At 37.6% G+C, this 25,294-nt stretch overlaps 1 protein-coding gene and 1 long non-coding RNA gene across 3 annotated transcripts; one reads left to right on the top strand and one right to left on the bottom strand.

The window, feature by feature from the left end:
- Window positions 1–3,864: 3,864 nt before the first annotated feature.
- On the bottom strand, window positions 3,865–12,680 carry KRT222 (keratin 222). 2 transcript variants are annotated; one of them, XM_036930551.2, is made up of 6 exons: window positions 12,472–12,680; window positions 9,293–9,421; window positions 8,328–8,548; window positions 6,700–6,776; window positions 6,387–6,522; window positions 3,865–5,965 (listed from the first exon to the last, which is right to left on the bottom strand). In XM_036930551.2, the coding sequence occupies exons 1-6, from the start codon at window positions 12,565–12,567 to the stop codon at window positions 5,737–5,739; spliced, it is 888 nt and encodes a 295-aa protein (XP_036786446.2). In that variant the 5' UTR covers window positions 12,568–12,680; the 3' UTR covers window positions 3,865–5,736. The 2 variants fall into 2 exon arrangements, with proteins under 2 accessions (XP_036786446.2, XP_036786447.2); XM_036930552.2 differs by having other exon boundaries at window positions 12,390–12,620.
- LOC130683578 (uncharacterized) lies at window positions 11,360–22,124 on the top strand. Its single transcript, XR_008997382.1, has 3 exons — window positions 11,360–11,461; window positions 14,134–14,354; window positions 21,516–22,124. It is a non-coding gene; the product is annotated as an uncharacterized LOC130683578 (long non-coding RNA).
- The last annotated feature ends 3,170 nt before the right edge of the window (window positions 22,125–25,294 follow it).

Below are 25,294 nucleotides of genomic sequence, written 5' to 3' on the forward strand. Positions count from 1 at the left end.
TCCGGATCCAGCACAAATCCACTCTGGGAGGCCATCCTGTAACCCCCCCTCCTCCACCCCGTACCCTTCCTCAGAACTCCCTCGGTTCTTTGATAACTTATCTCAGCCTGTACACGACCCACTGTATCGCACTGCGTTTGTCCCCTCCAAGCTTTATGAGGGCCTTGAAAGCAAAGGCTCAGTCGCCTGCATTGGCATCTTAGTGTTGCCAGTGCCTACTAAGGGCTTGACTCATTGTTAGATGCTCTATAAATGTGTTTGGAGACTGCCTTCTGGTCTAGTCCAGGGCTCTTAACGCTAAATCATGAGTACCAGTTTACCTGGTTTACCAGTTAGTAGCTCCTTCCTTGGACATAAACACCTAGCCTAAGTGGGGCACTCTGGTGCGGGAAGGAACTGTAATTACTTGAAACAGTGTTGACATCTAGAGTGACTGATAGAATTCTTGGGCTGCTCTTAGCCACGGTCCTGGGTGTGCCTGCAGGGACTAGGGCATCTCTGCGAAGTCTGCAAAGCCAGAGACAAGTGACACACAGTCCAATACTTCCACCTCCAATATTTTTACACTCATAAGGATTAGTGCAATTGGAGGGAAAGACTAAAAGAGAGGTCATTAAAGGGTAACAGGCAGCCTGAGTGGGGCTTGAGATAATGTACATTAAATTGCCTTTTTATATAAAAGCATGTATGTAAAAGATACACAAAGGCCTCAGCAGGGATCCCAGTACCTTCTTTCCCTGGACTTGCCCAGCAACTCCACCCTGGATTCTTCCCTGCCTGTGGGTTGGCAGATTGGGCAGGTGCAGTACTGGGGCAGATGCTCATTGCATTCTCTCTAGGCAGCCCTCTGAACAAAAGCTGCAGTGGGAATGTCTTGACACAAGCACGATGGAAAAGGAAAGGAAAGGAGTGGATCAGTGACATTGATATCTCACCTCCTGGTCTTTGCTGAAATGTCACTTCAGTAGGTTTTTTTCTGGGCTATTTAAAGTCACAAATTCTTCCCCAGTCTCCACTCTATTCATTATCTGTGTTTTTTGGGTTTTGTTTTTCTATACAGCTTGTTACCACCTAACATACTCATATTTGTTTTGTATTTATTTTGTCTTTTTCTTCCTATCAGAATGCAAGCTCCTTAGGGTGGGGGCATGTAACAGCGCGTGGTACATTCAGGTGTTCAGTGTTTGTGGGATGAATTAACGGTTATCTCATTTTCTCCATTTCTTTCTCCTTTCCTGAAGATCTACAAAATTATGAAAGGAAGAATATAGACAAAGTAAAATGGAAAAAAATCTCTTTCCTAATCCTTAAGGAATTACTGAAAATTTAAATAAAATATCCAGCAAGATAGACTCTACTTACACAGTGTTGTTTGTTTTTGTTTTTGTTTTATCCCCCAAAACAAACTCACACACATCTGGCCTTGCATGTACAGTGATATGTATGGGGACCACAGACAGGCTTTTGAAATCTTAATTGTTCTTGGAAAATACAAGATGCTTCATTAATATGACTAAATGATTGTAACTATAAAGATGTTGGGAGCCCTCACAAGGACTTAGTGGTAGACCTCTGAGATAGTCTTAGCTCAAGTGGTTTAGTTTTCTTTCTGGCAGCTAGATCCAGGAATTGGCCTGCTTTATTCTCTAACATTACCCATACTTCCTTGAGTTCTTTCCGCAAAAGAGGGAAGCCAAAACTAGTAAGGATTAAACTGGGATTCATGCCCAGTTCTCTTTGATTTCTTTCCATAGCACTGTGTGAAAAAACTGGAGAGAGAGACAGAATTAGGGGCAGAAGGAGAACTATGGAAGAAAGAAGGAAAAGGAGAAAATGGGAGAGGAAAACCTTCAAGGAAAAACTTGCAGTCCTTGGACACTTAGGTAGTCCAAAATAGGCTCTTAGGAGGTCTATGAAGCTTTTAAAATTATACACACTTTTTCTGGGCTTTTTTTTTTTCTTTCTCTTTTTCTTCCAGATAGAGGGTTAGTAATTTAACAGATTTCCAGAGAGATCTGTGACTCCAGAAATATTTTGATCCAACCACTGGGCCATGTAATTTTTAGTATTTTCTAATGAAGTTTTTAAAAATGGATTTTCTTTTTCTTTAAACAGAGAAAGGGAGGACAGTTTTGCCTGAGCCAAATAGCTTATAAAAAGTCTGGTTGTACGCAAAATGGAGAAATAAGCTAATTTTCTCAGTACTTTCTGTGACAGCAGAAGTTATGGATATTCAGTTTTTGTCACTAGAAATAATTGTGAAATACTGAAATGCAGATTTCTAGGACAGAGTGTTCATAATGTCTTGTAGAATTTGACAAAGTATGGTTTGCTTTTGTAACCTTCTGTGTTGCCCTCAAAACACCCTGAGGATTTGGACATGAGTTTTGTCACATGGTGTGGAAAAGAATGAAAGTGTTTGAAAACAGGATGGTCCTGGAGAATCAATATGGTCTATTATCTGCAGATCTTATCTGAGAGTCTAGGGCAGGTGTCGGCAAACTGCTTCAGGCCGAATCCAGGCTGCTTTCTGTTTTGTTCTTTATTAGGACAAAGCCATGCCTGTTTATAGCTGCCTTCAGCTATCAGAGCAGAATTGTATTGTTGCTACAGGACTCATATGGCCTGAAAAGCCTAAAATTTTTGCTATGTGGGCTTTTACAGAGGAAGTTTGCCAACCCTGGTCTAGGGCCTAAGTATGTGTGAGAGAAACTGGAGAGGCTTGTACTGATTTGCACATACCTTATTTAAAAATGTTTATTGGTTTATTGGCAGTATGTCCATGAATATTCTCAGTCTGTGTGTACATGCTGGTCATGATTTGTAACCTAGAACCAAATTCTGCCCCATCCACAGGTAATTAATTTCCTTTGATTTCATGTTTTGATAATTAGAGTAATGTGTGTGTGCATGTTATTTAATTAAAGTTAAATTTTGGCCCATGTTCTATAATATGTTTACATTTGAAACTTTAAAATAAATTTAAGCATATTTTGGCTTTAGAACAGTTTTGTACTTTAAAAAAACTATCATGCAGAGCAGTTCAAATTGGGTAACTCACTGGGAAAGAATCATTCTTCTGGCAGCAATTGAAGAATTAAAAAATTCTCTTATTAATTGTTGTGTTTTGAACTATTCCTTAATCGTTATCAGCTATAATTGTCCTCACAAATTCTCTCCCAGTGAAAATTTTCATTTACATGGCATTGTATATTTGAGCAGAGCTTTGTCATATACTTTCACACATATATTATTTCAAACAACTCTGAAGAAGGCAGAGTAGGAATTAATTGCCAAGCACCATCTTTCCCTTTGTTTTCAAGTGTGAAAATTGAGGCCTCAAGGGGACTTGGGTGATTCCTTTCTGGTTATATGGGTAATTAGTGTTGGCCCCAGGCTGGAATCCTACAACTGTTAGTACTTGGAATTACTCTTCATTTTGTGTTACAGAAGCATGCATTTGAACTGTTGCTGAGAGGCTGAAGAACATTACTTTCTATTATTCCATAAAATGAGGATAAAATTTTGTAGGATTGTTGTAGGGACTGGACATTACGTATGAGCGTGCCAAGTACGGTGCCAGGAGAGTAAGCACTTTGCACTGGTGGCTACTGTTATACTTTCCCCAGTATTATGGGATTATTCTGATTTTTGAAATTAGAGTATACCACTTATTAGAATATACCATTCTTAATTTTTCTTTGTAAAAAATAGTATAAAAACTGCTCCCTCTCCCTGTGGTTTTACTTTTCTTCTTCCCCAAGTGAACTAACAATATTGGGACAATTAATAAAATGTGTCAAACTCGAATAAGATGCAACTTCAGAGTTCATATATATACATATATTTTTTATTGTAGTGGTATCATTTACTTTGGTAAATTCATATCCCAATTTAAAATGCCCCAAAGCAAATAAAACTGTTATGAATTCAAGTTCTGTATTTAAAATGTACATGTCATACACACAATAGCTGCAGAGCGGAATTCCTATAACAAGCAGTTACATTCATGATGCCCGGTACTGTGTTTAACACTGCATATAGATCACACTAGATATATTGCTTTACTGTGATTACTGTTGCTTAGGACAGTAACTTTAGTACAATAGTTTATATGATTGCATTTTTCAAAGCTTTAATAAAGTTAGTAACATTTAACTAATACTGAATGAAAACATTTACGTATAGGATGTTTATGTCAGAAGGTCAGATGCTTATGCAAGAATAAGCATTTAACATGCTGTTGTATCCTTGACAAAACAAAATCATTCCTTTCATTAAATAAAATAAGCCAGGCTAAAAGAAATCTGAAGTAATTGAAAGAAAATTTTACATTTTACATCCCTGTATCATGTTAAAGATTTAACCTCATTTTCTTCTGGTTAAAATATACATTTTTCTTTCTAGTTGAAATAGAGGAGAAAGAGATCGCAAAAGCTGTACTAAAATGCTAACATAGCTGTAGCCCTTAGGTGATACCTTAGCTGGGAAAAAATTATGGCCGGTTATACTCAACATTTTTTTCTGCTTAGAAAAAAATAGCCTATAAACTTATAATGTTGTAAAACAGGTATTTATTATTTAGGTTCTTAAAATGAGTATACCTGTATTAAACAAGTTAGGTTGTTTAAAAAACTTTGCAATAATACTTGACTTATTCACAAATATATTTTCTGTCCATATTTATCACAGTTTGAACAATTTAAAAACTTAAATCCTGCAAATAGTCTTAGCTTAGACACCAATATGGTTATTGTAATTCACGTAGATGATTGCAAGAAATATTTATAATACTTTCAAATATCTAATGTTTGCATCAAATTCTCAAATTAATCACATTTAAGTTTACAGACGGAAAAGTTGGGATAGTGATAGGTTGGATAAGTCTGTTCGAGTAACTGTAGTAACAAACTTCATGTTTTACTTGTGCAGCTGGCCTTCTGATTTTTTTGTGGGGGAGGGAGGACAAAACCTTTAAAGTTCTTTGAATAAAGTAACTTTTCTAGAAATTAGATAATTATTACAAAAACCTTTCAGATGAAGATTAACTTAATTTTATTTAATCATCAAATTAGCCCTGGGGTTGCATTCTGTACTTTGTTCAGAACTGCTCATGGAAAGTAACATTTTTCTAAGTGCAAATGATTGTCTCGAAAGACAACATTTTTTGTTCAGTGAATATTGAGTCACCTTTAAAAGTTTGTTTTATAGTTAAAAGTTTGCTATACTTTCTTTTTTCAGTAGAAAAATCTTTTTAGAAATAACCAGTCATGGAATAATGATGAATAACTACATATGATTCTGACATAATATGATCACATTTAAACAAACTATTATTACCTTTTCCTTAGAATATTCAGCCACTAAGTGAAATTTCAAAGACTTAAGTAAGCCAACTTAATGCTTATAGTTTCTGATACAATTTCAAGGGAAAAAGAAGAATAAGAGTAAACAAAATAGAGTAAATAAAATAAAAAATGGAGAGTAAATAAAGTAGAAACCATACTGAATTTCTGATTCTATTTTTAAGCTCCCCTTCTCCAAAAAATACATCCATAATTAGACTCAAAGAAATTTTGTCCCTTACTTCATTTTTTTTTAATTAGGGAGAGAACCACATGTAGATCATAACATACACACTTAATAACTTACATTCTGGGACAGAAGGCGGTCAGCATGGTCCACCTTGGTCCATCCTAATGTCATTTTCATATCAAGCCAAATACTGTCTTTGGATTACTTATCTGCTGATGGAGGTTTGATAGAGGGGATGCTGCATGATCTTCTCATGATAAGCCTGACTTCTATATCTGGTAGATTATCCTGCTTAGTCTGTAAACACCCTTCATCAGTGGCTGCTAAATGAAGATCAAATCGAAGAGAAACAGATTTTTTCCTTAATCGAGGGTTATCTTTAAAGAAGGAACCTTCCCATTCTTTAATAACTTCATCCACTTTCTCTGTCCTGAAATGATAAAATAAGCCTTTCTATGTGAAGAAGTACAGACACATTTTAAACTATGTAATATGTATTCCAGATAAAAAAGAAATCAACAAATTTGTATAATTTTAAAATTCACATTTTAAGTTGTAATTCACAATTTACATTGTGGAATTTATAGTTTGCATACTTTAGAAATCATGAATGTAATTTCTAAGGAATTCTATGGAATTTCCATGTTCTGATTATATTTTTAGAAAAACAGCAAATTAAGCATTGAGTGCACCTTCATTTTGTTTATATATGTTTATTCATGTCAGATTAAAAATCACAGCATATTAAAATTAGGTTTGGAAACATTCACAGATTTACTGAGATGACTCAAATGAAATTAATTTCTTTGCATATATTTATTATTATTCTTAGTCAAAATTATTTTACTTACTGAATTGTGCCATGAGCTTCGGTGCTTTCCTTTACGATATTTCCATTTAATATGGCCTGTTTGGTCACTGTTTCCACTTTTTCATTCTCACACTTTTGTGGGACTTTTGTTGAAAAAGATATTTCATTTATAATGGCTGTGAAACATTATTTATGAAATATTGAATTACAATGTTAAAGTACTATTCAAGTCAATTTATGTCAAATTTTATTCCACTATTGCTTGTATTTTTTGGTACTTTAGAGTACTTATTTATCATCCCTATAAATGGCACTTCACTTTTCAAGTTAGTTTACTTATATCAGAAACTTACCTGAAGGTAAAACAAAACCAACTCTACTTGTGGTAGGTTTTTGTTCTTTTTTCCCACCTTGGATACAGCCATAATACCTGAAATCGGAAAGATCATTATAGGAGCAACATTGCATTAGCATGTAATTAAAACAAATGCTCACTAATAATAGAATGGATAAACTAGTGTTTTCAAACAATGGAAACACTATTTAGCAGTGAAAATAAATGAACTAAGTCTACACTGTATCTTTATGGATGACTCTCCTGAGTATAACATTGAGTGGAAAAGAAATTAAGTTGTAGCTCATTTTATAAAGTTTAAATAATGTGCAAAGCAATTTCATTTTTTGTCTAGGGATACATACATATTAATATAAAGAAATGTATAAAACAAATAAGCATCAAATTTGGGAGCCAGGTTAGACTGAGGGAGAGGGATGAGATGGGGAGATACAGTTTAGAGGTGGAGTTTGGGGGGATTTCAACAATATTAAAAATGTTACATTTCTTAAGCTATCCATGGGAATTCATTATATTTTTTTGATACTTTCCTGTATGCCTTAAATATAGCATAATAAAAAGTTCTTGTATTAAAAGATTATTAAAAACCACTTTATCAACATCTTGAATGATTATGCATTCAATAAAATTCACAACCATTTATTTTATTTAATAATGAAAAAACATGTGTGTGAGTGTATGTATTTAACTAGCACTGTTTTAAGCACTTTACAAGCATTAGTTCATTTAATCCTTACAACAATCCTATGAGGTAGGTAGTATCATTCCCACTTTATAGGTGAGAAAATTGAGGCACAGAGAGGTTCAGTAACTTGCCCAGTTTCGCTCAGCTAGTAGGTGGTATTTTTAAATTCAATTTGTGTTTTTCGAAGATATAGAAAATGTCAAGACTTATAGGCTAAAGTAGTTTCATCTAGGTTTATAGGGGACTCACAATACTGGAGCAGAGGGAATAAAGGTTTCTTTTCATGGGAACATAGAAAATTGGAATTTGTGCTGTGTTCAAAGCTGTTATGACCTTACAAGTAATTGCAGACTATGAAACTGGGTGAATTTATAAGAATTCCTCTTTTGATACCTTTGGTTATCAGGACATCTGCAAGGCTTTTAAATCATGTATTCAGAACAATATTGCTTTCCCTGGTTGTACTCTAATCACATTATGATTATGATTATGATTATGATTTTATTTTAGTGTTTGATGTACCGTGGGAGTAGGGTGGGTGTGTGGTAATAACATGTGAATTTCCAAGCTTCCTTTGCAGGTGGTCATAGAAGGTACTGACTTCTAAAAAAAATGAATGGCAAGGAAAGAGAGAGAGTTGAGAAAAGTCATTTTTGTGGTGTTTGAGAATTATTTACGTTTTGTTCTAGGCTTGATATGCTCTTTGCTGCAGCTAATGTCCCCAGCTTTGGCTATTCTGTTCATGATTTGGGGAGGCTGGAAATAGCTCTTCCAGGGGTTCTTTGCAATGCCTACTAATCAGTCCTGTTCTGTTGTAGGAACTCAGTGTGAGTGCCATGACGATGATGGGTTTTTTAGATTTGATTTCTTTGACTACATCAACGATGATATAAGTGGCGCTGTATTTCTGGCCACTTGTCGTTAACTATGGAATTAGGTACCTGATTTCTTCCTTTTCTAGGAGGCGGCGGTAGGTGGCTATTTCTTGTTCAAGCCTCATCTTCGTGTTGAGAAGCGCCTCATGCTCTTGCAGCTGCTTTTCGATGCCGTGCCTTACATCCTGGAGCTCTTTTTCTAGCCCTTCAATCACAGCCTCTAGGTCTTGCAGCTGCATCTGGTAATGCTGCTCACTGGCTTGCAGGGAGTTTTCAAGGCCCCTTTCCTGTTTCATATAGATCCTTATCAGTAAATCAGTGGAAACAAAATGTGTTTCTGAAATCCGATTTGCAATGTCTTCATTCTATTGTGCTCTCTTCTTTCTTAAAAAGGTTGCAGTAATCACCATCACTAATGCAAGATGTATTTCTTTATAGCTTTGTGTATAACCCAAATGTGAAAAATCATCCATACCTTATATAGACGGCTAGAGAGATTTCTATTTCAAAGGAATCCTGTGATGATTCTTGTGGCCAAAAAAAACCCCAAAAAACAAAAACACTGCAGTGTGACTAACTTACTGTCACTGACTTATTTGCTTTTTTAAATATTGGAAATAGAGAATATTTAATGTCAAAGCCAGAGCAGACTGCTTATAAAAGGCATTTTAGGAAAGCATTTAAGTATTTTTTCCCATTGGCAGTCTCAATGGTATGGAAAAAAGACTTCCCACTGTTGTGGCTTTGGATAATGGCAAGGCCGAGTTCCTGCGCTATAACCATTAGAGAAGCCCAGGAGGATAAGCAAGGATAACCTCATTTCCAGAAGCATAAACTAAACCTTGAGTAAATTGATAATAGCCATTGTCATGGTGGAGGGAGAGGGTAGTTGAAGTAGGACCAAGGATAAAATTCAGTGGCCTTGATTTTGCATTTCTCTCTGTAAGGTAATGGGCATTCTTCCTCTCTCTCTCTTACTCAGGTAACAGCTGGGGACTCAACGGGCCAGTCGCTTCTGAGATCATTCTCACCACAGCCTGGAGAGATTCAATTTCCACTTGCAGGTGGTGCCACTGGCATCGCGCTTCCTTGAGTTCTGCCCGAGCTGCCTTTAAAGCCTCTTCATCTTTGTTCATTTTTTGGCTTATATCTTCCTCTAGCTATAAGAAAGCCAACAACAAGAGCACAACAACAAAGAGCACTCTTGAAAATGGGACATTTAAACGTCATAGAAAAGCTATATAAGTAGCAAAGCATTTTCCCTTTAAATTGTAAGGTTACCAATGTGTGTCCTAGTGCTTAGTTAACTAATTAATCAAATAGGTGAGAAGTCAGTTGCATTCTCAGCCTCAGTTCTCTCAGATGTAAGATGAACCTCCAAAGTCCCATTCTACTATGACAGTCTGTGAAATGCAAATACTTCTATTGTAAGGAAAAGTAACAGTTTGCAGGACCTGGGTTGGAGACCTATTCTTAACTTTCCATTATTTATGGAATCGTTGAGGAAGAAGGGTTGGAAATTAGCTACTCTCCTCTGCCGAATTTCCTTGTAGGCTGCTTTATAAAAGCAGATAAACATCTATACCTTAAAGAGATAAATTTTGGGATTGGCATATGGACATGGAGTAAATACTGCTGGAAAGTATATTGTGAATAATCTAGAGAATTTAGTTATTGTAGGCATTAGAGGTTCTAAAGTAGACTCCTGTATTCAGAGAACCCACCATTGATTTATCTTCTTCAAAATGATCTTTTTAGAAGGGATGTTTATTTGGGATATCTAGGGAAGTAGCAAAAAATAACATCCTTAAAGATTGTTTTCTAAATATCATATTAAGTAACAACTGGAATGTTTTTTATTCAGCTTTAAATATTTTTATGCTGATGTCTGAATTAAATGAAAATATCTTTTAACAGAATTCTCAACATTTGGCCCCCAAGAGAGCAGAAGGAGCAATGTATGGAACTGACTGTGGTATTTCGAAGCAAAAATTACAATTTTTAAATGTTTTTATAAAACTTCATTTTAAAATAAAAATATTTATTTTGATGGTATAATAGATGTTTTTTAGACAGGAAAAATTGGAGTAAATGGACATCTATGAATGAACTTTAGGGCAAGATATTATACAACAAAATTCATACATTTCTTTTGGTTTGTTGTATCACTTGTTCTTATTGTTAAGTTGGCAAAGTCACACAGCAACACACATCCAGAGCAGGATGTCAGGAACTTAGGAAATAGAAAAACATAAAAATTTGGGTATATAGTGGTCTTTTTGGATTTTGTGTATGGAACTGGCAGTGAGACTTGTGTGGTAGGGAGCCCGATTCTGAAGATGGCCCCCGATGAACCACATTTCCCCAAATTCACGTCCTTGTTTGGTCCCCTTCCACACTGAATCAGGGCTGACCTGTGTCTTGCTTTAGCCAGTAGAATGTGGTGGAAGTGACAGTTCTGGGCCTACACCGTAGGAAGCCCTGACAACTTCCACTTCTATGCTTTTGGGAACCCTGAACTAACATGGAAGAAGTCTGGAAACCCTGGTAGAGAGATCATGTAGACGGGCCAGATGGAGGGAGATAGGCCCAGTTTTCTGAGCTGAGCCAGCCTTGCAAAAACCCCCGCCAGGGTGTGCAACACACTGAGTGAGCTACCTTGGATGTCCCAGCCCTGTTGTGCCCCAAGATGATCACTGTTCCAGCCAACATCACACACATCAGAAGAATTACACCCACTGAACCTAGTCAACCCATAGAATCATGAGAGAGAATACAATGGTGGTTTAAACCCACGAAGTTTTGGGGTGGTTTGTTACCCAGCAATAAGCAACTAAAATAACATGTTTCTTTATTTTGTAATAATTAATCAGACTTTCTTGTATTTATTGCTGATGACTTTCTGAATTCCATGAAAAAATCCTTCTAAAGCAGTTTTATGTTAAAAAGACTCTAAACAAAACTTACTGTAATCCTGCTTTTTCACTTTAATTTTCTCATTTCAGTATTGTGAACTTATAAACTAAATAACTGTATTTCTACAAATGTTTATAATTTTCAGAAATTGTCATCTATGCATTTTGTCCTTCTCTTTGTAAAGGGTGAGTGAATGACTCCAATACATAAATCAATATCCCAGCGACTTTGCTTGATCTAGGATACTGATCATTCTCTATGAAGACTGAAAATGTTACCCAGAGGTAAAGTTTATAATGTTAACTAAAAATGAATTGCTAATAGCATAAAGTCCTGTGATTTCCTAGCAATAATTTCTTCTCTTTTGGTCATATTCTTAACTTTTTGCTCTATTTGGGTGCTTGGAATTAAATTTGAACTCAAATATGATAGGTGAACTAAAAAGAAAAAAAAGTCTCTGAATTTTTTGAATCTTTGCTTACAAAATATCTGTACATTTGTTTAAAGATTTGAGACTTTAATTAATTCCTAAATGTGACTGTCACTTTAAAACAAAAATAAGTCTGTGAAATTAAGATTTAGTCCTTACTTAACTTGGCTCTCTATTTTTAAATTAAGTATTTTATGCTTTGTATTGAAAATGAAAATTTCTCATTTTATCATTCAAAAGCAAATATCTATAGTCTGAATGGTAAGTCATTATCAATTTAGGGAATTTTTGATTGTCCCAATTTATATCATTGTTTCTGAATGCAATGTTCACATCTCAGATAATTTCTATTTATGACAATCTGGCATACAACTGAACTCATTAGAAAAGATGATAGAAACCTTTTAGAAATATTTTACTTAGTTTTATTTCTACAAAGTGTGCAAGCTAATAAATCTTAGTATAAAGCTTATCATTTTAAGGATATTTAAACTATCTGTTTAAATAGCTCCGTAATATCATTGAAGGGTATTTGAAATGCTCCTTCCTGAAGGATGTCCAAAAGAGGTTAGAGTGTACCATTCTATTGTATGTTGGCCCCATGTTTTGTTAATAATAGTAACCTCCTAATTGATATAAAAATCAAATGCATCGATCAACATTTATTTAATGGCCACTTAACAGTATAATCACAGCATTTCCCCCCTGTAATCCCAGCCACATTGCAGTTAAACCTAAATTCCTTCCCCATTATATGCTGCATTGAAAAGGAAATACTGTACCTCAGAGAGGCCGGGACAGGAATTGGATAGACATGGATTGTCTCCTTATCCTGGAAGGTGCCTGTCTGTATGAAATCATTACCTGGATCCTTGTTGAGAGCACGGTCTCTATCTGATTTCTGGTGAGGAGCTTTTCATAGTTTGCCCTGATCTCATTGAGTAGCTGGGACAGCTCCATTCTTTTCCCATCCTCCACCTTGGCTAACTGAACCTTATCGATAGGATGAGTCGCTGCTGCGGCAGAGCTGCCCTGTCTGCGTCGGGAGCAGAGAGCTCTGTGGAGCCTTAAAGACGCAGAGCACCTTTTTCAGAAGCCACGGAAATTCCCTTGCTTCTAATCAATTATGCAAACCCTTTCCTCCTATTGCTGTCGATAAAATGGAAGTGTCAGACTCTCCATAAAGGAACAGTAAAAGGAAAACATCCTTAGTATTCCTGAATTGATTCTCTGTAAAATTGAGCACTTTTGAAGGAAAAAAAGTTAATTTTATCTTATGAAAAGGAAAGGGGGCATAACATAAAGAAAATCACATTTTGATTTCCCAAGATTTTGCATGGAAATAAATTTGAGTCCAAAACATGATAGCTAAAATTTTCTTTTGCAGTTTTTCTCACCATCTGGGTTATTTAAACAGAAATCCTGCCATTGGAATATGTTGTAAATCTTGAATATTCTGGAAGTTACTGGCAAAATTACCATCAGAGTAAGTTGAGAGTTGTCATTCACCATCAAACTGATTGACCATACTCCTTAAATGCATGATGTGTGGCTCATGGCAGGCTGCTGGCCTGATGGCAGGTTTTGATGCAGTGAGGTGAATTTCTTAAAGCATATTACAGATGAAGCTATAACTAGAAATAAGTGCTAATAGAGTATGACAGCTGAGAGTGAACACTTCTAGCATTTTCATGAGGCCAAAGAAATACAACCAGATGGTCCCGGGCAGGGTGCATTCATGGAGGAAAGATTCATTGTGGGGTTACTCCTTCATTAGTAAGCATATAGTTAATGACAACTCATACTTGTAAATATAACATTTGTGCATCCTTCTTACTTGATAAAGCACCTTTATATCTATCATCCCATCCAGTCTTCACAATCCTAGAAAGGATGACAAGCCTGGGCAGAAGGGGTAGGGCATCTTGCCCAAGGTTATATGTAATTTACTGATGACCTTGGGACTGGAAGTTAGTTTGCTTGGCTGTGATTCTTATATTGCCTGGTCTGCCTCTGCATTCTCTCTCCACACCTAAATTCCTTGTTTAATCTGGCCAGCTAGTTGTTAGACATGGCTGAAATGTTTTTGAAAATAGATCTATCATTATTGTTATTTGCAGAGTGACTTGGCCACTTGAGCTGTATCCAGAGAGCAGTTTAGGAAATAATCAATTTTTGGCTCTGATGCTCCCAGGGCCTTTGAATGTGCATCATGTCCTTTTAATTTCTAAATGAACTCACTGCCATCTCCAGGCCAGTCTGTGCTGAGCTTTCCCACAGTGTCCTCCAAACAATCTGGCCACGCTCAGCCCTGGCTGAGAGGGGATTCCAGGCCATTCCTATGCTCAGTTTCACCTGACCCATGCCTTCTCCACCCTCCTCTGCAACCACAATTGATGGACGCCAGACCAAAGGACAGCCGGTACATGGTCAGAGACCTAGGAGGCAGCCTGATCACAGCTGTGACTGAAGACAGTCACTTAGGATTGTCTAGGCCAAACTGATTCTCTTTCTTGGTAATTGCAGGTGAGAAGTATAAAGAGAATCAGGCACTAGGTAGCAGGAGGAGGAACAAGAAAGAAAAGAGTTACAGTCATTACTTTATGTAGCTCTTGCTAATGTCTGTCTGAACTACAGAGAGCTGAACGGGATTACACAGAGGTCTGGTCCTGCAACCTGCATTTTAAACACTCCTCCCAGGTATTTCTTACACACCTTAAAGCAGGACTTCCCAACAGAAATGCAAGGTGAGCCACAAATGCACAAAACATATATGTAATTTAAAACTTTCAGGTAGCCTTATTGAGAGGTATAAAAAGAAACAAGTGATATTAATTTTAATAGTATATTTTATTTAACCTGATTTATCCAAGATATAATTATTTCAACATGTAATCAACATAAAATACTAATGGGATATTTTACATTCTTTGTTTTTGAAACTATCTTTGAATTCCAATGTATATTTTTTTAGCCCATCTCAGTTTGGACGAGCCACATTTAAAGGGCTCCATAGTTACGTGGCTAGCAGCTACTGTCTTGAACAGTGCACCTCTAATATTTGGGCCCCACTGCCTCATACAAATGAACATTCCATGCCCGGAACACTCCATGTGCATCCTAGATTAAAGGAGACAGTGCTAAGTTTCTAGAAGATCAGGGGGAGGAGTAGAATTTAGAAAGGTATTCTACAAACATGTGAATAATCAAGTTCACTATTTCAAGATCTCAAATTTCATTTTTCAAGGAAAAAAATATTGCTAATTTACTTTTCAAAAATATAGCCCTCTATTAAAAAAAATCAGTAACATTAGCTCATTGAACCCTGTGGCATGTATAGAACTGCAGGTCCATGCAATTCTCAGGGCACTAACTGTAATTACACATGCTCTCTTATGCTTCAGAAATCATAACGGGATGCAAATAAGCAGGAGTGTCATTCTTACAAGGATCAGCTTGAGTTCACTCCAGTTATTAGAAGTAAATCATTTGAAAATGTTGCACTTTATCAATAGGAATAAATTAGTTATAACACACCTCACTACTGTCAAAATGCTATGGCTGAGGAGACCGGCTCTAGGGACCTTCCCAAAAGTGAGCTCCCTGACCCCTGGGAGTCAGAATTCAAGACTGAAAGCCAGTCATTCATTCAGTTGGTTATTGGATGGCTACTGTTTGCACAGAAGTATGCTGGGTGCAGAAAGGTGCTAGAGGAGTTCTGAAGAGGAGAGGTGACTTCTTGGGGCAGGTGGGGGGGAGACAAGATGGAGAAAGCATTATAGAGGAAATGGTTGAAAAAAAAGTGGTTCAGAGTCAGATTGTGGAAGGCAGGCTATGAAGGCTGGATTTTGTACGGGAGGTAATGGAGAGTGGTAAAGCTGGCCAAAAGCTTACTGAGCTTTTTAAAAGATTTACTTCTATTTCAAAGACAGAAGGAATGTGCAGTTACAAGGTTTCCATAGTAAATGTTCTATGAAAAGGGAGTGGGGTTGTGTATCTCTTTCCTTATTTTGACAGGCAGAATTGAGCCTTGCCCTCACAGCATCCAGCTGCTCTTTTACCTACTTCCTTTCACACTTGAGGGCTTGAGCGCCATTCTGATGCTTCAGTGTGCCGGTGGCACGTAGATTGCTTGTGGCTCCATCTGCCCAGATACACCTACAACCATAACCTATTTGTTTCTTTTTCCTTTCCTGGGGCCACAATACAAGAAGCAGGGTGCAGCGCTCCTACGTAGTCAGGTCTGCAGATTTCCCTCCCATTTTTCTGCTTTGCAGGGGCTCTGACTCAGAAGCGGGGCCTGGGCTCCTCTCTCGGGAGCCCACTGCTGCCCTGTCTCATTCCTCCTCCTCGCTCCCCAATCCCTGCAGCTCAGGGAAGTCTCTTCCATTCTCGAGGGTTCTGTTCTGAACATAAACCCAAGACCTGTGTGCCCCGTTCATGGCTCTATCACCACTTTGGAGCTCTGCACCTGGCTCTGAGACGGCAGATGATAAATAAGGAAGTATTAGCAGAATGAATGGTGTTTCTTCCGGGTGTTTCACCCGGGCTCTGGTTCCTCTTCATTCTAAGACCAAGGGCTTGGTGTCTGTTTCTCTCTCCCCTGAGGCAGTGAACACAGAGTAATCTATTTACGCAAAGGGGTGGGGGTGTGTGAAGTACCGCAGGAGCCAGATGCATAGTTCACAAACATGACCCCTTTCCCCTCCCTGCTGCTCCACCCTGCCCCCGTTTTTAGTATTCATAAGTTCAAGCAAGTCAGGCATGCACCCATTCTCCACCTTGGTAGATTTTTTTTACTGAGGATATGCTGGGACTTTGGCATTAACCTTTGGGGGGAAACAACATAGCTGTCTTTTTTTTTTAAATTTTGGGCATGTGCTTAAAAACTTTTTTTATTGAAGTATAGTTGGTATACAATATTCTGTTGGTTTCATTTGTACAACATGGTGATTCGACAATTATATGCATTACAAAATGTTCACCATGATAAGTGTAGGTGACCATCTGTCAACATACAAAGATAAGACAATATTGTTCCTGTGCTCTACTTTCATCCCGGTGACTAATTTATTTTGTAGTTGGAAGTTTGTATCTCATTATCCCCTTCACCTATTTTATCCATCCTCCCCCTCCATCCCTATGGCAACCACCAGCCTGTTGTTTGTGAGTCTATTTCAGCTTTGTTCATTGTTTTTTATATTCCACATACAAGTGAAATCACATGGTATTTGTCTTTCTCTGTCAGACTTATTTTACTCAGCATAATACCCTCTAGGTTCATCCATGTTATTGCAAATGGCAAGACTTCATTCTAATAATATCTCTGTTAACCATTTGTTCTTAAGATTGGAGTTTAGCTTTTTTTTTTTAAAGAACAATCTCCGTTTATTAAACATGTTTCATTTTCTGTTTCACCACACACTCCAGAAAAAAAGGAAATGGGGCTGAGAGTGGAGAAAAGGTACAGTGGTGGGTAATAGAGAAGGCTGGATGTGGGTTAGGGAAGGGAGGAAGAACGAGAAAACAAGATAAAACAGGTAGAATGGAGTTTAGCTTTAAAGAAGAAAAATACTGAAAGGAAAATAATGGGTTAATTTATTCTTATGTAATGCACTTGGATGCCCTTTAAAGTATCTAATTTTGTTGTATACAAGTCACAAATCCTAATTGATTTAATATTTTGCCTGTCCAACACAGAAATGCTGTGATCAGATTTTATTTCAAAAGACACACCAGATAGAAATGATGGCCATACAAGTTAATATTAAATGGATTTTTCCTCGAGGCAATTGCAAATATGAGCCTCTTTTCTTTAGACAAACATATCAGTCCAACTGATCTTTTAATTTTGGGGATAACCCCCTACAGCATGGATATTATTTTGTTTATTAAGTGTAATTTCTTTAGCAGCTTAAGATATTGTGAATTTCTTTCTTTAAAATCAGTCATGCTTTTCAATAGGATTATAGATGCATAATTAGTCAGCAAATAAGGATGTGATATTTTATAATTTTTAAAAATTGTTTTTAGTGACAGGCTTTTACTCTACTGGTCTATCCCTTTTGTTGTTATATTGTTGATTTTTCTACTCATAGGAGCATGCCTCCACATGATGTGGTTTAATCTTGTGTTTCAGGTATTGGTTAAAAATATAATTAGACAAAGAGATTTGTTGAAACGTGTTTGTCAGCATTTTTCAGCATGTTTCGAGGTGCATAAGCAATACTTACACGCATTTCCGTATATCCTGTGCATACATTTTATATGGAGTGATTAAGCAGGATATAGGGCACATGCAGACATGGTCTTGGCAGACAGTGAACTCATGCTTTTCTGATAAACAAGTACTAAAGTTGAAGAGGTGATAAGTAGAAAAATCAAAGGGCAATTGATGACGGAAGAAGCAAGTGTTTACAGAAATTCCTCTGCTTGGTTTTCAACATCCACTTGTTGCCCTTAAAAATAAGGCTGTCAGTTATTTTACCAGCAAAAAAAAATGGGCTTATTCGGGAGTACAAAGCAGGGTTATTTCACTACTCAAGGACTGCCTTTGGGTCCTATTTTCTCTGGCATCTTCCACAGTACTTCCTCTTCCTACCTTGCCCATTGCAGCCCAACACACAGGTATTTCATGCTTACAAATGAGCATGACTAGAAGGTGAGGTCAGTTTAGGATACCAATTATATGTAGTTGTGGTGTATTACAAATACAATTCATGTCCTATTGTTAGCTTTGCAGATTATAAGCACTAAACAAAACTATTCAGGAATTCAATTTCCTTTTCTCCATCCCCCTTTCATCTGGAGGGTGCCTTAGTGATGTCCCAACCTTTGAAGTTAAAGTTCTTAGGCTAAAACCATCCAATGCATCCCACTTGAGCTACAATATTTGCCTTTCTTTACTGATCCCTGGAAGAGAGGTCTTTGTTAGGTCCCAAGTACATCTCCCTCACCTATTTGACAGGTGTTCCCTTAACTTCCCTTCCTGTCTTTGAAATACTGATATTTTAAAACCTCCTTTCTCAAACTGATGACCTTGGCCCTGCTGTCTTCTATGAAGTGTCCCAGAGAGTCTGATCTTAGTCATTTTGCTTTCATCTTAGTTTATTCTAGACAATTTAATCCCTTGCATCTGGATTCATCCTTTCTTGAATTTCAGCTTTGTTGTCTTTTTTTGCCCTCCCTTGAAACTTTTTTATTTTATTAAAATTTTTTTTACTTAGGCCATTCTCAGAGGCTTTCTGCCCTGCACAGCAGTTTTTAGCCTCCTGAGAGGTGTTCCAGTAGTTTCCTAAAGGGATCCCTGAATTCTGCTTAACCCCTCCCCTGAGATACAGCTGTGAGTCTGTTCAGCTTGGTCTATATTCTCTTTATAGTATTCTGTAATTATTATTTGCTGGTTAATAATACACAGTTTATTCATTCAAGGGACTTTTTAATGTTTAATTAAACTTTTTATTTTGAGGTAATTGGAACTTCAGTTGTAATAGTACAGAGAGATCCCACATTCACTTTATTTAGCTCCCCCAGTAGAACATCTTATAAAACTATAGGATAGTGTTACAACCAGGAATGCATATTGATACAGTCAAGATACAGAACATTTGCATACCCCACTTCTCTCCTGTTGTCCTGGGCCTGTCCTGAATGTTGACTCTGGGTGGAGTGCTGGGCACCAGGGATATGCAGAGAGGAACCAGACACTGATTCTATTGAATTGCTTCAATTCAAGGTAGAAAGTTGGAAGGCTCACAGAAAGGCACCTCTCAAGAAGGAGTAGTTACTTTTCACTGAGGGGATGTAAGGGCAAATACAAATTAAAAATAAGAGGCTTAATTCTCCCTGTTGAAAACAAGGAAAGAGAGCCGCCCTTTTCATAGAGCATATGCCTTAGAAACCTTGCAATTGCACATTCCTTGTCTCTTTGAAATGTAAGTAAATCTTTTTAAAAGCTAAATAATCCTTGGGCTATCTTTAGAACCCAAGAATGTCTTTCTCAAGGACTTGGGAACCATATCTTTGGAATATAAACATCCAAGGAAATAACACCTCTGTTTCCCCTGTTTCTGTGGGATGGCAGGAGCTTCTCTCCAAAACTACCTCCTGTTCTAAAGATATGAGGAAATAGTTTTTTCTTTATGTGAAACCTATTAGTGAGCACAGATGGTGGCCCCAATTACCAAGTAAAGTTAAGATGAACTACGTGTGACAAATGGTGCTGTCAAGTCCTTATTTGAGGACTAGTTATGGTTTATCTTAAGAACCCAGGCATCATGGTGTCTATCTGGGGGACTGTATAAGGGAGTGAAGTTCTTTTCTGTCTTTGCCCTCTCTTAGTCGATTGCCTGTGATGTACATCACGTTCTGATTGAATACTTATTCAATAATGAGTGTTTTCTTTCTCTGCTGCCTTTGGGGAGAGATGATTTCTGGACAGGGAGAAGATTTTGTTTTTAATTCTATTTCCCCAGTAGGTTTCATGGAGGAGGTAGTGTCCAACCTTGGCTGTGAAGGATTATAGCCAATCTACTTGAAAGATTATAGGCAATCTACTTAAAAAATGTGTAATATTTTCTATTTGTAGTTAACCCACATTATAGGGATGTGGCAGTAGAGGCTTTGAAATTTAAAAAAAATTAGTAGAGGTGAAATTTACATAACATAAAATTAGACATTAAAAAATACAGTTCACTGACATTTAGTACATTCACAGTGTTGTATAACCGACACATCTGTCTAGTTCCAAACTATTTTCATCTCCTCAAAAAAAAAAAGCCTGAAAGAACAAAAAGGTATCCTACAGTATGGGAGAATATATTCACAAATGACAGATCCGATAAAGGGTTGACATCCAAAATATATAAAGAGCTCATGCACCTCAACAAACAAAAAGCAAACAATCCAATTAAAAAATGGGCAGAGGAGCTGAATAGACAGTTCAGATGGCCAACAGACACATGAAAAGATGCTCCACATCGCTAATCATCAGAGAAATGCAAATTAAAACCACAATGAGATATCACCTCATACCAGTAAGGATCGCCACCATCCAAAAGACAAACAACAACAAATGTTGGCAAGGTTGTGGAGAAAGGGGAACGCTCCTACACTGCTGGTGGGAATGTAAATTAGTTCAACCATTGTGGAAAGCAGTATGGAGGTTCCTCAAAAAGCTCAAAATAGAAATACCATTTGACCCAGAAATTCCACTTCTAGGAATTTACCCTAAGAATGCAGCAGCCCAATTTGAAAAAGACAGATGCACCCCTATGTTTATCGCAGCACTATTTACAATAGCCAAGAAATGGAAGCAACCTAAGTGCCCATCAGTAGACAAATGGATAAAGAAGATGTGGTACATATACACAATGGAATATTATTCAGCCATAAGAAGAAAACAAATCCTACCATTTGCAACAACATGGATGGAGCTAGAGAGTATTATGCTCAATGAAATAAGCCAGGCGGAAAAATACAAATACCAAATGATTTCACTCATATGTGGAATATAAGAACAAAGGAAAAACTGAAGGAACAAAACACAGCAGAATCACAGAACCCAAGAAAGGACTATCAGTTACCAAAGGGAAAGGGACTGGGGAGGATGGGTGGGAAGAGAGGGAGAGAGCAGGGGAAGAAGAAAAGGGGCCTTACGATTAGCATGTATAATGTGGGGGGTGCATGGTGAGGGCTGTGCAACACAGAGAAGTAGTGATTTTCCAGCATCTTACTACACTGATGAACAGTGACTAATGGGGTTTGTTGGGGGGACTTGGTGAAGGGGGAGTCTAGTAAACATAATGTTCCTCATGTAATTGTAGATTAATGATGCCAAAATAAAAAAAAAAAAAAAAAGAAAGCCTGAGCTCATTAAGTGGTCACTCCTCATTTCCCTGTTCCCCCAGCCTGTGTAACCATCAGTTTGCTTTCAGTCTCTCTGGAGAGCAGCACTAATCATAATACCTGAAAGATGGACATAACCAAAGCGGCCATCAATGGGTGAATGGAACAACTGGTGGTATATCCATCCAATGGAATATTACTCAGCCACAGCAAGGAATGAAGTACTGATACATGCTACAACATGGAGGAGCCTTGAAAAAACATTACACTAAGTGAAAGAAGCCAGACAAAGAGCACACATTTTAGGCTTTTATTTGTATGAAATATCCAGAATTGGTTAAAAAATGTTCTTTAAGTTAATGTATTATATGGGAAGACATTATATGCTGGATTTTGAATCCTTATCAGAGATGGTGCTGTAATCACGTGGAGCATTTTCTGATAAGTACTAAAGTGGAAGAGGTGGTAAAGTAGAAAAATCAAAGGGCGATTGATGATGGAAGAAGCAAGTGTTTACAGAAATTCCTCTGCTTGGTTTTCAACATCTACCTGTTATCCTTAAAAACAAGGCTGTCAGTTATTTTACCAGCAAAAAAAAAAACGGGCTTATTCGGAAATATAAGAGAATTGCAATTCAGAACCAGCAAGCGACATCAAAGCCCTAGACAAGTTCAACAAACAAAGGAAAATAACTTTATTTTATGGAGGAGGAAGAAGTTAGGAAGGATTATTATGAATGAAAGTCCTTTGGAGAAAAAACAAGAGTTCAGGGTGTTTCCCATTGACTGAATTGTAGGGGTTGTCAATTTCTTGTAGGAGGTGCAATGTACCTCCTTTCCTGTTGGGGGCTGTGGTTGATGATTCCTTCCTGTTGACCATTTTTTTTCTGTTGAGTGGGCAATTGACAATTCTTCCTGCAATTGAGAAGTGGCATAGCTCCCCTTTCTAGCCTCCAGACTCCAATTAGTGATGCTCCCCTTTATTAATTTTCATATACCCTATCTAAGTAAGCTTGTGTCTCGGTATGAACCTTTTCTGACAGTAGAGCTTTTCACTTACCGGTCCTGAATATGTGTCCTGCGTAACTATTGTAGTAGTGATAGTCTAGTCCTCCGAATTGAGCATTTATGTGTTTCAAATGCCTTGAATACAGGGCTCAATTACTGATCTTCCTCCAATAGCTTGCCCGGGACAGACAGTGTGGGCAGCATGAAGAGACATGTGTGGATCACTTTCAAAGCCATGATGTAGTTCTTATCTGTAACCAAAGTTCGTATGTCTTTGGGTGCTATGTTTGCTTATTGATCTGCACATAATGGCTTCAATGACTGTTCTATTTTCAGGCTGAATTGCCCCTCCACTGCCCAAACTGGCTAGATGAATGTGCCTATCCCAGAAGCAAACTCTCCATGTTCTGTGTCCCTCCTGTGCCCCTTTCTGTCTTCTTACTTCTGCACAATGCCCACTGCTTCAGTTTTCTGCTGCCAGGGCAGAGCCCTCTGTGCTGGACTCTGTTCCCTGACGGCTGCTGTCAGAGGTATCTGCTTCTGCCTCTCCATCTTTTGCTTTTTCCTTTGCTTTCAACTTCTCCGTCAGCCTCTAAATAAGTACCTGGGCAACGTCCAGCTGCTCAGCACTGAGATAGAGCTTTGGAGGACACAATGTGCGTAGCTGGAAACGCATTTGTATATGCATGTGGTCACTTTCTAAGTAAGCATGATATATTAAAAAATGGAGTCCCAGAAGCAGTACATTTAGGCTTTTCACAATAACACATTTACAAAATAAATTTCAGCTGTACAAAATTTTTTTTTTTTAATTGTATTTTTCTACAAGCTTGGAGGAAGTAGTATCCAACCCTGGCTGCTAAATAAATGGCATTTAAAATATATAGATTAATAAAAATTCTATTTCTTCACAATCTTGAGGTGAGGTTCAGAATGCTTGGTAATTGTTTCCTCCTTCACTAGGCTGTGAACTGCTCAAGGGCAGAGAGTGCATGTCTTGTGGTCCTTTGGAATCTGCCCCTTCTCCCTCTAATCTGGTGGGTTTTCCCATTCATCTCTTAGACTTAACACTTAACTAATGCTTTAGAACAAATGAATGCATATCAGAGTAGACCATCTTTTATTGACATTTTATCTTCTCTTGAAAATTAATTGGCTATTGTTAAACTTTTCTTAAACATATGTTTTGAGTTCTGGAGATGTTCACTGCAAGGTTCTGGTTTGTTCTGACTCTCTCCTTGTATAGCCGGGAGAGGAGTTGCTCTCTAGGGGATTATTGTTGTATGTTTAGGATTGGATGATAATCTTTTCTTCTTGGGTGTGGTGCTGTGTTCAGATTAAAGATACTAATACAATGTACCAGCAATTATTCAGTTTAATGCAATTTAGTTACATTTATAGATCATATTATTTTATGTGAATATAATACTTCTATCTCTGCAACTCATTTGGAGCATTTGAAGAAAATGCTGAGGTAATTTATACTCTCAGAAATCATTATCTTTAAACCTCCCCAAGCAGCCACAAGACTAGCCACTCATGCCTTCAAAAAGATGTTGACTGAAGTCAGCGGTGTTTGAGAATTAGGGAAACATTTTCTTTCTCTTTGATAAAATCTCAGTGTTAATCTTTAAGATGAGTAAGACAGAAGCCATTCCTCTTTCTATATGAGAGCTATGTGATTCTATATAATATTTTATAGTTTTTAACTTTTAGCTATAACTTCATATAGTTAGCAATTAGCAAGTTTTGAGTTATCTATGGAAAATAATCTAGTATTAACATACAAAGGTGCATGATTCTGTTGACTGAAATCCACACAGCCACTGCATTAAGAAAGAGTTTATTCAGTCTTACTAAGGGCCGTGACCCAGAGTTCTGATCAAACTGCTCCATCCCTCTTTTTGTGAATATGGTTTACAGGCAGTTTACAGTGGAGAAAAAGTTTCATTAATGATTACCTCAGCAGTGTGTCACAGATGCATTTGGTTAAGTGTCCCAAGAAGTACAGACGGTGCACAGTCTGGTGCTATCTGTGTGTGAGAGTTGGCAAGGATTAGGCACTGACAGTTTTTTCCTAAAGAGTTCTATCAAGGACAAGAGAACCTGACTCCTGTTGCATTTTATTTTCATTGGTCTTCAAGACCATTTTGTTCTTGGTCATGGGTGAGAGGCTGTGGCAACTTGCTGACGCGGGTGAGAGATCTTGCATGGCGCCTCGCAGTGCAGTGACAGTCGTCTTGGCCGTCTTAGGGCCTCTGCAGCTCACAAAGCTCTCCTCCCCTGGGGGACCTCTGGGAGGGACCCTAAAATTTCATTTTTATTTCACAGTTCACTTTCTGATTTAGTGCTTGTCACAGTTGCAGATTTCTTGAAGACTATAGTCTATACTAACATACTCACTGGCAGTTCAAAGTTCTAAAATTTGTGAACATGTTTTATTTCCTTTTAATTTCTTTTGGTCCCTCCATTTGACTTTTCTTTCTCTTTGGCCTCTTATTCCTCTGGCCCATTCAGTCAAATAATTTGGAAAGCTGAACACATTTAAGATGCCTTTTGCCTTAAATTTCAAATGAGTGTATTTGGAAATTAATAAGGTTTCTGAAATGGAGTCCAGACTATATGAAAAACAAAATTTGGTGGGGCAGGCGTGGCTGTCCTTTACTGATTCCACTTCCGCCAAACGTTTTGCAAATACTTTCACACTGTCGCCCTCAGAAAGATTCATCCTACTAATCCATTAAGCTTCAAAGCCTTCTTAATTGCTTTCTTCAAATGTCTCATCTCACCAGTGGCTCAGTCCATCTATCACTGCTGACTCGGTGCTATGTTGA

The sequence above is a fragment of the Manis pentadactyla genome, chromosome 4 (genome assembly GCF_030020395.1).
Source record: "Manis pentadactyla isolate mManPen7 chromosome 4, mManPen7.hap1, whole genome shotgun sequence".
NCBI classification, from domain to species: domain Eukaryota; kingdom Metazoa; phylum Chordata; class Mammalia; order Pholidota; family Manidae; genus Manis; species Manis pentadactyla.